Source organism: Cystoisospora suis (genome assembly GCF_002600585.1).
Source record: "Cystoisospora suis strain Wien I chromosome Unknown contig_2759, whole genome shotgun sequence".
Classification (NCBI taxonomy): domain Eukaryota; phylum Apicomplexa; class Conoidasida; order Eucoccidiorida; family Sarcocystidae; genus Cystoisospora; species Cystoisospora suis.
In genome coordinates, this window is record NW_027155555.1 from 1 (window position 1) to 13,377 (window position 13,377).

General features: G+C 46.0%; 4 protein-coding genes across 4 annotated transcripts in view; all 4 read left to right on the forward strand.

The window, feature by feature from the left end:
• Positions 1 to 234: 234 nt before the first annotated feature.
• On the forward strand, positions 235 to 965 carry CSUI_005710 (uncharacterized protein; the record flags this gene model as incomplete). The annotated part of the gene is made up of 1 exon (XM_068065880.1): positions 235 to 965. A coding segment is annotated over exon 1 (708 nt), but the record flags the coding sequence as incomplete, so codon positions are not given.
• Positions 966 to 1,091: 126 nt separating this feature from the next.
• CSUI_005711 (uncharacterized protein) lies at positions 1,092 to 1,783 on the forward strand (the record flags this gene model as incomplete). The annotated part of the gene is made up of 1 exon (XM_068065881.1): positions 1,092 to 1,783. A coding segment is annotated over one exon (690 nt), but the record flags the coding sequence as incomplete, so codon positions are not given.
• A 344-nt stretch (positions 1,784 to 2,127) lies between these two features.
• CSUI_005712 (uncharacterized protein) lies at positions 2,128 to 2,981 on the forward strand. Its single transcript, XM_068065882.1, has one exon. The coding sequence runs from the start codon at positions 2,507 to 2,509 to the stop codon at positions 2,858 to 2,860; it is 354 nt and encodes a 117-aa protein (XP_067922139.1). The 5' UTR covers positions 2,128 to 2,506; the 3' UTR covers positions 2,861 to 2,981.
• Positions 2,982 to 7,560: 4,579 nt separating this feature from the next.
• The window catches only part of CSUI_005713 (uncharacterized protein), a gene marked incomplete at both ends in the record, with an annotated part of 8,956 nt that continues 3,139 nt past the window's right edge, over positions 7,561 to 13,377 (forward strand). Inside the window, 6 exons of the mRNA XM_068065883.1 lie at positions 7,561 to 7,569; positions 8,103 to 8,185; positions 8,376 to 8,496; positions 8,556 to 8,627; positions 8,662 to 12,069; positions 12,976 to 13,035. Of these exons, the coding sequence (XP_067922140.1) occupies positions 7,561 to 7,569; positions 8,103 to 8,185; positions 8,376 to 8,496; positions 8,556 to 8,627; positions 8,662 to 12,069; positions 12,976 to 13,035 (3,753 nt within the window). The remainder of the gene's footprint in view (positions 7,570 to 8,102; positions 8,186 to 8,375; positions 8,497 to 8,555; positions 8,628 to 8,661; positions 12,070 to 12,975; positions 13,036 to 13,377) is intronic.

Sequence of the window (13,377 nt, forward strand, 5' to 3'; positions counted from 1 at the left end):
AAGATAGATAGAGAGATAGATCACGATATGTCCATTTGATTAATCGTGTACATGTATGGAGTAGAATGGTTCATATCAATCTTGTGTCTGATATGTGCCTTCTGCTTTTCTTTTAGCGTGGCGATCTTCCGCCGTTGTTTTATCCTTCCTTAACTTTTATCTCTTTTTCTTCTATTCTTTCTTCCTGTCCACGTCATATCATTTCTTTCTTCANNATCTACCTACCTTCAATCTATCTCCTTCTTCTTCTTCTTTAATGTCTATGATACCGACCATCGCCCCTTATCTTTCTCGTGTATCGACGGCTGATCTGTTAGGCTATACATCCTCGGTAGTCAAGCCTCGATATATAAGAAGCTGCGGACGCCTACCTTACGGAGCATCGAGGAGTTTGTCGCTCGATCTTCTTCTCTCTGAAATCGATGCATCAACGATGAGAAGCCTTCTTTATCAGGGGGGGGCTACCTCGAGAGAACTTCTTAAGAGAAGAAGAAGAAAGATAATATCACCGTGTAACGTTCTTCTCTCCCCTACGGGAGAAACCGCGGGTGTGACGGAAATGAGTGAACGGCCGGAAAATGCCATAGAAGAGAAAGATCATGGTAGGGAAGAGAAAGATAGAGATTTTGATCCAGTTCGAAAGATGGACCACGTCACGCAGGAAGAGAAGGGCGATGGCATGCATAAAGATAAGAGAGAAATGATAGGGAGAGGAAGAAAGAGAAGAGAGAGAAGAAAGAGAGAAGGAGAAGAGGCAGATCGGATTATGGAAGGAGATGATGGTGTAGGTCAACAGGAGAGAAGAGAAGATCGAGAGTATTCTTTTAGATCTTCTTTAAATGAAGAAGAAAGAGAAGGAGAAGAAGAAGATGAAGATGAAAGCTTAGATTGGATGGATCATATGAATGAAGAGGAAGTAGAAGAAGAGAGAGATAGATCGTCTTTTAAACAGAGAAAGAGAAAAGACCCTGGCGAAGCCTTCTTAACCTTTCCTGAGAGAGTCAAGAAAGAGCTTTTATCTTGGAGGGACGTCAAGATTTCTTGTGATGTTCCTATCGCACCTTTTGTGCTCCCTTTTGCTATAGACATGCATAGTCTTTCGAGATATCTCGATCAATCTCCTTGCGAAGAAAACACACAAAAGAAGGCTAGCTGTCTAGATCAGCCGACTCTTCAGACTCCTCACGAAAACTCTCGATCTCTGTTAAAGGCGGGAGAAGAAGAAGAAGAAGAGATATCGCCCGAGACACATATCCTAGTTGATCTTCTATGGAAAGACTTCGACTTCTATATCGATCTAAAGAATTCTTCTCCGGCCTCCTCTGCTTCTTCGCCTTCTTCTTCTTTTGCATCGGGCTTTTCTTCTTTTCTTTCTAAAGAAAGGAGTAGACAAAATAAAAGTGGTATACATGGGAGATACAGTCAAGATATCCAGAGAGAAGAGAAAGAAGAAAAAGAAAAGGAACAAGAGAAACGAAGATCACGCCAGTCATCCCAAGAAGAAGAAGATCCTGGCAAGGTGTCTGTACACCTCAATGTACAGCAGCCTAGACGATGTCTCTCTAAGAGCTCGTATCAACCTGACAACGTCTTCTCTGAAGATTTCTCTTCGTTTTCGTCTTTTTCTCATCTCCAAGAGAACAAAGAAATACATCCGCTCAACGAAGTGGCAACCTCAGAGAAGAGAGATCGAGAAGTAGCAGGGGATAGAAAGAGGGAAGGTACACCGACCTCTTGGTCTTCTTCTTTTCCTAGCGTCGATGATAAGTCTCATAATAAAGAGGACATTAACATATTGACGGTAAGAAGAAAAGAAAGATCTCCAGGTGAACCCCTAGATGGAGACAGAAAAGAAGAGGAAGAAGAAGAAGAGAAAAGAAGAAGAGGGAGCATGGAGAACCAGAAGACGAAGAAGAGAGACGGGCCGTTGTTATGTGCCGGGAAGCACGCTGAACTAAATGCACTGAGACGACAAGGATGGAGGGTCATCTGTATAAGTGAAGTGACGTGGCTAGAGCTTGAAGAAGAGATTCTAAGAAGAAGAAAAGAAATGAAAGAAAAGGAAGAAGAAGATGAAGGAGAAGAAAGGAAAGCAAGGTTGACGGACGACAGGTTGGATCTGTTTAAGAGATACATTTTGACCTGCATTGCTGCCTTAGGCAAGAGAAAAAATGGAGAGAAAGCAACGCCAAGATGATATAGAAAAGGGCTATAGAATAACGGAGAGAAGAAGAAGAGGAGCGTCTCTTGGTGTGGCTTGAAGAGGTCCTGAAAGGTAGGAAAAGATGAAGAGGAAAAGGAGGAGGAGGAATTACTCTAGCTACTTTTCTATATCTCTTGATCTACTATCTACCTTTCATACAAGCAGTGGGTAGCTGTTTCGAACAAGGGAAAGCGGAGGACATAATTGCTTCATCTGTAATGTTCTACTATCTAGGAAGGTTGACGTCTTGATAGAAGAGAAGAGAAAAGAGAGAGAAGAATGAATGAGGTCTGTCGATAGGATATGACTCTTCTCCTGATACATTGTCTCATTATCCTATTCTCCCTATGGGAATATCTCTCTCTCTCTCTTTTTCTTCTTGGGGGTTCACCTTATCTTCTTTCATTCAGCATTTCTCTCTCTTTTCTGTCTCTCCCTCTCCCGTCTTCCCAGACATTGTCCTTGTTTCCTTTCTCCTCTCTCTCCTTCTCTCTGTCTCCCTCTTTCTCACTCTTGCTCTCTTCCTCTTTCTCACTCTCTATCTCTATTTCTCTCTTTCTTGTCTCCTCTTGTCTCGCTTTATCGCTCTTCACTGACGGATCTGATCTCTATGAAAGGCTTGTATCTACCGAGATATGCTCCTATAGAGATGTGTGAAAAAGGTTCTTCTCACTTCACAAAGAAGAGAGCTGATCTTACGTTAGATCTTCTGACACTTTCTGTATGTGCTTGAGAGAGGGTGTCGACTCTTTCTCTCCTCCTACACATTTCTTCTTCCTCTCTTGGCTAGTTTGTCTTGGTCTTCATTTCGACTTCTTTAACATAATCCTTTCTTCTTCTTTGTTCTTCCTGGAGACATATGTCTCTCTAATGGAGGGATTTCTTCTTAGACTTTGTCGGGGGGGGGTGAGGAAAAGAAGAGACAGTCGGTCCGAGTTGATAGTTTTATGTCTATATAGATCTACCGACACCTATGTGTACAAGATTCAAAGAGACCTTTAGAAATCCTCTCCATCTTCGGTCCCACCCCGGTGTACGTACACTGTAGTCCGAAGTAAGACCAGAATGGACGACTTTGCGTCTTCTTCGGAATGGCAAGGAGAATTTAGAGTCATCCACGGAGTTTCGTTCACTTCGCAAAGTAATCTAAGTGGTAGGCGGGGGAAGGGACATGACGAGGTTCACTTCTCCGCACGGTGACCCTACAGCTTCTTGTACGGCCGGGAAGTCGCCGCTTTTTCTTCCTCTGTGTAGAGATAGGTTCTCGCGTTGCTTGTCTTCCACTTCAAAAGCTTGCTATGGAAAGAGAGAAGAAACAGCCGTAGAATCCCGGCTTGTCTTCTCTTTCCAGGAAAGAAACATTCGGCCGGTCCATCCATTCACCGTCCGGGAGGTGGCTGGCATAGTAGCAGGGGAACATCCCTGTCGGGAAGGCTTTACCGAAGAAAGATAGACAGCGGCCCCTTGCTTTAGTAACCGCGCTTTCCTTTTCTTCTCAAAGGAAAGAAGAATCGATGTATTCGTTGGGAGACAAAGAGCAAGCAGGACAAGGGAAAGAGCGGCGTCTGACAGGAGTATTTATTCCTTTCTTGCTAGCGGGCTGTTGCACCGCCGAGTTCTATCTAGTCAGGCATCTTGAATGACGCACGGCAAGCAAACAAGCAGTCTTGCGCATGTCTTTTCTTCTATCTCTCATTCTGACGGTGGTTTGATAAGAGAATGAAAGCAGGGGATGTTCTCACAGCCGTCCTAGAAACAGGTTAAATACACTTGCTCCCTATTGCGAAACTGCTGCCACCTCTCTTCGCAACAGACACTCGGGTCCTATCGTACTACACTCACTGCTCAGGCTTTCTTTCTGGATACGCCTACATACAACATTTCGAGAGGATGACTCTCTCCATGGCTCTGTTATGCTAAGCTGTCTTGCTTTAATGTTCTGTAACGAGTAGTCATCTGGGTAGACTTAGGGTTAACGGTAAGTGAGTATACTGAAGACGGCAGCTCAGCAGCAAACTCTTTCGCAGCTCTGTGCAGTTGTCAAGCTCTTCATGATAAGAAGACAAGACCGTCACTCTTCTTTCGAATCTCACCACCCCGCTACATGCTGCCTGCTTAGGATGAAAGCTGAGAATAGGTCGACCAAGAATTTCTAGTCGATCGGTCCTATGCTCAGTCAAGATCAATTAGTGATAAGTCCGACCGCCCCGCGTCTCCCCGTGGCTATTCTTATACACCTTTTCTGCGAAGACCAACCTACTCAGGTCGGCAGTGCAACCGTTTGTTCGTATACAGGGATCAACGCACAAGTGCCGCTTGTCTATAGCTCGTTTCTGATTTACCCGTGAAGCATCCATTGCTTTTTCTTTTACCTCGGCGGCGGTCGTTCTCCGAGACCCCCCCAAAGACGTCTTAATGACTCTCCCTCACGACTTGCCATGACTTACATCATCCATCACCTATAGTTCCTGTGGTGTATCACTAGACAACCGCCATTCAGGGCTATCGCCCGAGAGCGTAGCAAAGCATTGGTCCGACTGAGGGCAGCTGAAGTCATGTATAGGGGGGAGACGAGAGGGTCGGTGTTGCGTGCGGCTGGTACTCCATGAGGAGCAGGGAATTGTCTCAGTTTCGCACTCGTGGATCTTGGTGACCGATGAGGGCCGCTGCGCACGACTTCTACGTTTACCGTCGAGCAGAGCATCTTTGGCTGGCGGTAGAGGTAATCTGGAGAGAAAACAGCTCTAGTTGGGTCCGCGTCTCCAATCGTTGACAAATCCAGCCGACTACTTACTTCGGAGGGGGGAAGGGCCGACAATAGCTGAGGCGGCAGTCGGCTGGCGCTGCACGCGTCACAGCGACACACACGACGTCGGGACGGAGACGCAGTCTCCCTGGTGTCTCCGGCTGATTGGTTTACCACTCTTTTGTTGTGCTGAGGAACGGCTGGTTCAGTTGCCGTGACACTGGACAAGTTGAGTCGTCCGCGCTGTCACGCCTTTCCTGTCGGCCGTAGCTCCCGGCCCGGCGTCGCTTAGCCATCTGTTGAAGTTCCTCGCGTCTTTTCCTGTGCGGCCTAGAGGGGAAGGTGTACGATCTGTCGCCGTGGAGCAACCCATTTTGAGTGGCCGCCACTCGCCTGGGTGAGGCCGAATGCGAACTTTCCGGGTTTTTTGGCGCCTTTTTGTTGAGTTTGCCGTCTTGTCGGCTGTGTATTCTTAGATAAGGAGCTCCGGTGTTGGTCGATCTTTTCTCTTCTTTTGTGCTTTTTTCAAAAGAAGATGAGAGAGAGCTCATCTAGATGCTTCTCACAACTCAGCATCATTTGAGGAGTCGTTGCTTTTGGTGACCTACCTCATCATCATCATCATGACTTGTGTACGTCACCTGAGACGACGGTCGGCGCTTGTCCTTTGTCCGGCTGTCACCGGGAAAGGAGGTTGGAAGCCTTTCGCTTTTCTATGTTTTACAAGGCCTTCTGGAAAAAAATGGCTCAAGTCTTTATAGAAGAGAAGGGGTTTCTGCGGATGCAGAATGCCTCCTCGGTGATCTCTTATCCCAGGTCGGACCTTGTGTCATGTTGAGACCTCCCAATTCCGTTCTCCATCACTTCCTCCTTCTTGGAAAAAACAGTTTAGACCTGTTTCAAGAGTTGGATGACACACAGACAGACACAGAATTGATGGAAGTCGGTCTATTTCTTATGATCTTTCGGCCAATCTTCTCATTTCGACCTGGTTCAAAAAGACGCCAAGTCTCCCGTGAACGACAGACCCATCCCGGCATTCTGACCTATTTTTCTCTAATGCCTACAAGACAAGCCTCAACGGTCGGTCGGTCATCCGTTCTTCGGGCTTCACGTAAGCACTGCAGTCTTGTTGGTACTGCCAGACATAGACCACCACCCGGAGACTGAGGTGAATTCATTGCAGTGTTTTATGTCGGGTGTGTTAGAAAAAAATTTCGACCGCCGAGTTCATTCTCGTTAATCGGCTGATCTGATGAGCGTGCTACTAGATTGCTTGCTTGTCAAGGTGGTCAGATTCCGAGATTCGTTTTACTAGTACGCCGTATGGTGAGACTGATGGATGATGCCTACGGTGCTTCAAAGAGACAACGACAACACCAACAGGAGACGACACATCACACGGGTCTCGTGTCTTGGAGAGATTCACTCTCTCTATAGTAGCTCGTTCTACATTTGTACAGATCGTGACGTTTCCTCAGTATCAGCAGACCGAGAGATGTGTTTCTCAGTCTCTCATGATGCAATTACGTGTCTCCCAATCGAATCACGAGAGTCTTCTCTCTATTTAATGAAGGCTTGGCGCATTCGATCAGAAGACTCAGTCGTATTCTTTCACACGCCCCCTCTTCTCTTCATTTTGAATTCGTGTACGCTGTATTGTCGTACCGACTTCTCCTGTACCATAATCTAATCATTCATTCTTTTTGCTTCCTCGGTGTCTTTCCAAGTGATTTTTTGGTTCGGTTTTTCTTGTCTTAAGTTTCTCCTCCTCTCTCCAATAAGTGCGCTGGTCACTGCCAAAGGCGTACGCCATTCACTCATTCCCCAAGCCGTTCTGAACGCTCTCGGTTCTCGCGAACATTCCATCTGCTTTACAAAGTCGGGCCGCCCTCGTAGCAACTTCTCTTCCTTATTCTGTCTTTTCCGAGAGAAGTCAGTGAGATTTTGTACGTCTTTTGATCGTACTGTCTTCCCTTGAGTTTGGCGTGTGCCGCAGAGTCGACCGCCTGCAGTTCCGACAGAGTCATTCACGTGTTCCCTTTCTAGTTGACCCTCCGAGTTGAATTAATTTTGTTTTCTGTTCCACGTTGTCTTGCTTTTATCATTCATCGCATCCTTTTCATTCCTCCATTTCCCGTATTTCTGAGAGTTCTCGGCGTTCTTCTGCTTGTCGTTACGCAAAAAGTAGAGAGTTGCACAGAAAACGAAAAAGGAGGTCGTCATGAATGAGAGATCACCGCCCTGTCCGTAGAGGCAGGCAGTCTCGTTCAGCTGTCGTAGTCAGTGCCTTAGCATCAGAGCGGCGACGACAACCTCGTGGGACGACAGGGGGGGGCGTCAGGTGTACATACACTAGAGAACGTGAGGTAAGAAGTGCAGGCACCGGTGTTTATTGTATATGCTGATCTGTCTCCACTTGCCTGCAGCGTGCGTGGCTTAAGACAAAAAACTCGAACGACCGACTTCACACACAATTGCCGTGCTTTCCTCTTCTCCCCATCTAGTCTAATCACTTCTATCAAAACACCTGGTCTTAGAAATGAGCCGCTTCTTTACCTCACGTTGAGTTTGTGGCTACAACAGAGCGTCTTTGTCTTCCTGTGTTTGCATGGAGGTGGTACGTGAAGAAGTTATCTCTTTCAGTCTGTCGTTGTCTTAGTAGGCATCGCATGTCTGACTGTATGTACACTCAGTGACGGTGTTGTCTGACTTGAGATTTCTATCGTGCAGCCGTCCTTAGATGGAAGGCTCAGTATGGAAGGTCTCCTACGCGTCTTCTTCTTCCCGTCTCTTCATGTTGGCATTAGAAGACAAGCAACCTCAGTGTCTATACGCACACCTCCATAGATCTTTTCTTGCTTCTCTACAAAATACTTTCCAACCCTCGATCCCCCTTTTCGCCATCGTCACGATTCTCTCACAGGAAGAAGAAAGACTTTCTAATCTGACTGGCGTGAGCCTTGTACGGTCATGAAGTCTGATACCTCCATACAGGAGGAACATACATATGTCTATCTACATATATATGTATATTCCAGTATCGCCGTGATGACCGCCTGTTGAGAGAGGTATATATATAAACGACACCTGGAGATCGAGAGGATTGGTAGACTCTGTCTTGTAGAGATCTGGCTACATTTTTTCTTGCAGAGATCGAGGACAGACGGAGAAGGATTTCCTTATTATCCCCCTGTCGCTTCGCGAGTCTCTGCGAGAGAAGAAGGATCTCGAGAGTAGAGGAAAGAAAGGAGAGCACTCTTCGCGTCATCATAAAGTAGTTAGGGAGACTCCTCTCCCCAGTATTTATTTCATCCTTCTTACATTCCTCCATTCGGACAAGCTTCGGAGAACGAAGAGACGTCCAGTCCACCGGGAGTGGCGCTCTTCTTCCCACGCTTCTCTCTTCTTTTTCTTCTTCTGTAGAAGGTGTCCCTTCATCTTCTCAACAACATGCCGGTATAGAAAAGTCAGCATCTCCCTTATAACGGGCGCTCCTCGCCCGCCATTTGGAAAAGAGAGAGAGGAAGAGAAGGAAGCTTGTCATGTGTGACACGTGTTTCTTGTCCTCACTCTCTTTTCTCTCTCTTCCTCTTGTCTCCTTAGGGACTTCCTATCGCCTCTCCTGTCTCTTCCGTTCCTCAGACTCCTCCTCTTCTTGTCTTCACCTTCCTCGCCGTGTGTTCTCTCGGGTTGGCTTGGAATCCTTCAGAACCTGTCGTCTTCTTTCTCTTCTTCTTCTTCTTGTTTCTTTCCATCGTCTTTCGTTTCTTCTTCTTGGACACTTTGTAAGGAAGGAGAAAATGAAGCCTTCACCGTCAGCTCTTCTTCTCTTCTTTCTCTCCATTGTGTCTCTCCTAAGATGAAGCAGAATTACCAGCCTCTCAATGATCCGCGACAGTCTGCTCCAACTACCCATGAGACTCCCGCACCTTCTCCGGTCACACCATCTCTCTCACTACTAGGTGCTAAGCCTACCTCCTCCTCCTCCTTTTCTTCTTCTTCTTTCTCAGGCATGTCTTCTGACGCCGCTACTGTAACGTCTTCTTCTCCTTCTTATCGTTCGCCGCCGTCTCCATCTTTACCGTCACAATTGTCACCTGACGGTTTTCCTTATAGAAGATTTTCTTTCTCTTCTTCGGTGTCACTAGCCTCACAAGGTGGTCATGGGTGTTCACGAGAGAGACTGAAGTATAGCCAACGGCATCAAGACTGTCGTTCTTCTTCTTTTTCTCCCTCTTGTTGTCCTTCCCCTTATTCATTTCCTCCGTATAGCATGTCGACTTCGTCTATTCGGAGATCGCCGTCTTCATCTCTCTCTTCCTCTTTATCTACCACTACTACTACTACAATTAGAGCAACTTGCCCCTCCTCTCTTCTCTCAGATCCTCGTTTCTCTTCTTCCTCCTTGTCTTCCTCTTCCTCTTCACCTCTCTGCTCGCAGAAAGATTCCATCTGTCTTAGTGTGAGAAGAAGAAGCTACCTCTACAAAGGGGGAAAGAAGAGCGAGGAAGTGACGCCGTCGCAGGCGTCATCCCGTGTTGTCTCGGTGGGAGACCATTCATCTTCTTTTTCTCTGGAACATCGAGATGAGTTAAACAGCACTGCGTCAGAGGAAAACAGAAAAGAACAACAAGAAGGTGAACGGCATCAAAGATTCGTAGGCTCCTCTTCATCTTCTTTCTCCTCTTCATCTTGTATGGCTGGCTTGTCTTCTTCTTCTTCTTTCGAGACCTCTGCTTATTCCTCACCGAAGATACACTCTTCATCCACGTCAATCCAACAGGCCTCTTGGTCTCTTCAAGGAGACTTGGGGGAGGATGATAGACAAGGCCATTCTCTTCATTCTAATATGCGCGACCATCAGGAGGAGAAAGAACACGATGGAGGAGAGATAAAGACAGATGTCGGAGGGCAAGAACGAAGAGATGAACATTCTTCTATGTCTTCTTGTCCGTCTTCCTTCTTTACCACGGGCGCTTCTTCTCATTCCTTCAGTTCATCTTCCTCTTTTACTTCGTCTTCCTCGTCTTCTCTTCTAGATCAGTCGTCGCCCGCGTTGTTCACTTTTTCTTCTTCTCCTTCTTTTTCTTCTTCCATTCGTAGTAGGCGATGCGCTTCATGTGATGGACAGAGAGGAGATTGTAGTCCATATGAGAGAGGAGAAGTCATAGAAGGAAGAAGAGGAGAACGAAGAAGAAGAAGAAGAGGGAAGTCAGGCGATCTTCGGCATCACCGACATTCCTTCGCTTCAGGGTTGTCTTCTTCATCTTTCTTTTTCACCTCTCCGCAGTCCATTTCTTTGGATTCTAGAGAAAGAGCTCCTCACGAAGCACTCTCTTTCCTACGCCATGACGTCTCTCCTCTCTCTCTTCCTTCTCCGGCAACGACAGGTGTCATCTCTTCATCCAAAAGCAAGAGAGAATCTATCACTCTGAGGAGAGACCAACTACTACAGCAGGCTTCTCAGGAGGCTCAGTCTCTCCCCTCTTCTTCTTCTTCTTCTACTTGTCCGAATAGTGCGGTCACTTCCCCGCGTCGATTACAGGTAGGAGCTTCCTTATCTTCTTCAACCTCTTTCACAGACTTTTCTTTCTCTTCCTTGAACTTCCCGGCAAGTATCTCGACGGCGGCATCTTTCTCTTCTTATGCTTCTTCTTCAAGTGCTTGTAACGTCTCTCTCTCTGTTTCACGTCCATCCTGGTCCTCCCTCACACGGCGACGTCCACAGAATGGATTCGAAGAAAAAGCATCTCCCTGGGATCGGAAAAATGGACAGAAAAGCGAAACAACTGTCGATCATAAAGAAAGTCTGGAGAAGCTTCTTCTTCATAGACAAGGCGAAGGAGGTCATCGTCAGAAAAAGACGTTTCTCAGGGAGAAAGAGCACAGCAAGCGCCGGGGTTCTTGTCCTTCTTATCTCTTAGGCTGTCGTTCTGAATTCTGTCCTTTATCTCGGAATGAGAGATGGTCTCAAACTGTAGATACACCAGATTCAGAAAGGAGAAAGATAGGGTCTCTATCGTCGTTTTCAAGTGACCAGGAAACCTACACAAAACGTAACAGAAGCCAGTCTTTACTTCTATCAGAAGTACTTGTATCTTCTCGTCAGAATGGTCTTCCGTTTAGAGAGAAAGGAACACGGTTTTCGTACTCTGAGAGGCCGCATAAAAGATCTCCTTGTAAAGAAGTTTATACAAGCACACGCGAAGTCATGGGAGAGATAAGTGCAAGAAAGAAAAGAGGTGAAAGAGATGAAGCGACTAGAGAGGACTCTCCTTCATCTCTTTCTTCTCTTCTTCCTTGGAATTGTCCTGAAGGTGTTGAACTCGAAAAGCGAGAGTTAGCCTATTCTCAATACAACTCTCTAGGTGTATGTACAGCTGACCGGTCTATTCTTAATAGAGGGACAACGCGACCATCGTCACCGTCCCCTACAGGTAGAGAGGCGCGTGATGATAGCGAATCGTGTAAGGAAGCTCAGGAGGCTTTGAGACCTGCACCTAAAGAAGAAGAAGAAGAAGCAAAAGAAGTCCAAGAGAAACAGGGACAGGAGAGAGAGTTCAGAACCGTTTCTGTAGCTTCCCAACACACCATCAAAACGTCTCTAGTGCTTCCAAGGCCAAGAAAAAGAAGAGGAGGAGACAAGACATCTCTCAGCACTCGGGTGCCTTCTGGAGACTTGAATGGAACTCTAAAGAAGATAGAAGGAAAAGAAGAAGAAGAAGACGACCAAGAGAAAGGCGAAAGATGTGACAAGAGGCGTGATGGAGTTGTTTCTGTAGAGAACCCCACCTCTCTCAATCGGAGTGTTCTGAAGACAAATGCAGAAGAGAAGAACGTTTTCTCTTCTCTGGAAGAGAAAGCTCATAGTGATGCCGAACCGAGGTGTCTATGCCATTCTCGAGAGCACTCCTTCTCTCCCTCCCCTTCTGCTTTCTCTTATAAAGATGGCGAAGAAGAGAATAAAGAAACACAGAGAAAGACAGTTGCTGAGAAGATCGTTAAAGAAGCTGATGATCCCGCACGGTCCCTAGCAGCAGGACTCAGTAAAACTTCGTCTTGCTCCTCTCAGTCTCCTCTCTCCTCCCTTGACTCTGCTCGGGGAGCTGCGGCCACGGTGAGCTGCTTAAGGTCTCCAACTAGCTTTCCGTGTCTTTCTGTGTCTTTAATCTCGTATAGAATGAATGAATAAGAAGGCCGACAAGCCAGGATATGTTTGGAGGGAGAGACCAACAGACACCAGAAGAGAGTGAGGAGAGCAAAAGCTCAAGCCGCCTGACTCTATGCTGTCTACTGATGTCTTGCTCTCATATTTACGTACATCTGTCTCTATCTGTATGTAAAGGTGTGTGTAGATATGTGTATACAGTATACCTCCTGATCTTGTAGGCTAAGAGAACAGTAGACCTCTATGTTCTCCATGAGGCTAGAAGGGGTAAAGAGTCCGTCTACATACACACCGCCAAAGTCTTCATAGATAGATTAAAGATAGATATATTGAAGATAGATAGATAGAAGATAGATAGATTAAAGATAGATAGATAGATAGACCTGCACCTTTCTTGAGAATTACTGATCTCCTCATGTAGCTTAGTAATGATACCAATAGAGGTACGAACGTCCGCCTTCTTGTTCTTTCTGCAAGATTGAATGTGCTGTCTTACCTTCTTCAAGGGTATCTTCAGGACGTTGGATTTGTTTCTCCTTGAAAGACCACTTTCTGTATACCATCCATTTGATATGTCGCCTCCTCCTCCTCGCTTCCCTCATGCGCTCTCTGACGGTCCCTGGGGGTGAAGAGAAAGAAGAGCGAGAGAGACGAGACAAGAAGGGGAGCGAGAGAAACGCGACCATCTTTGATCTACTTATACATACAGCCTTCACTCTTCGTTGCTAGCTTGACCCATTCCGTAGCTTTTGGCATATTCATAAGAAGGGTCCGCTTCGCTGTTCATTCCTCTTTCTTGATCTATTTATACATCTCTCTTCGTGTTCGTCTCTCCTCTTCTTTTCTTCTTTGTAGAGACTTCAGAGAAAGTGGCGAGGAAGAAATCTTGCAAGAAGTCTCGAGTTCGAAGCCCTTGTAAGTATAGGTTACCTATAGAGCTTCTTTCCTCCTTTCTTTTCTATCACTCGAATGAAGAGGGCAGCAACGACACACACCTGGATCTCTATCTATCTATCTTTAATCTATCTATCTATCTATCTTTAATCTATCTATCTATCTTTAATCTATCTTTAATCTATCTATCTATCTATCTTTAATCTATCTATCTTTAATCTATCTTTAATCTATCTATCTATCTATATATCTCTTCTTCTTTCTCATTCCCTCAAGGCATGTAGATGTAGTGAAGAGGAGGCATTTTTTTCCGTCTTAATTTTCTTCTTTTATTTGGAGAGAGTCTCCGCCGTTCGCCTTACG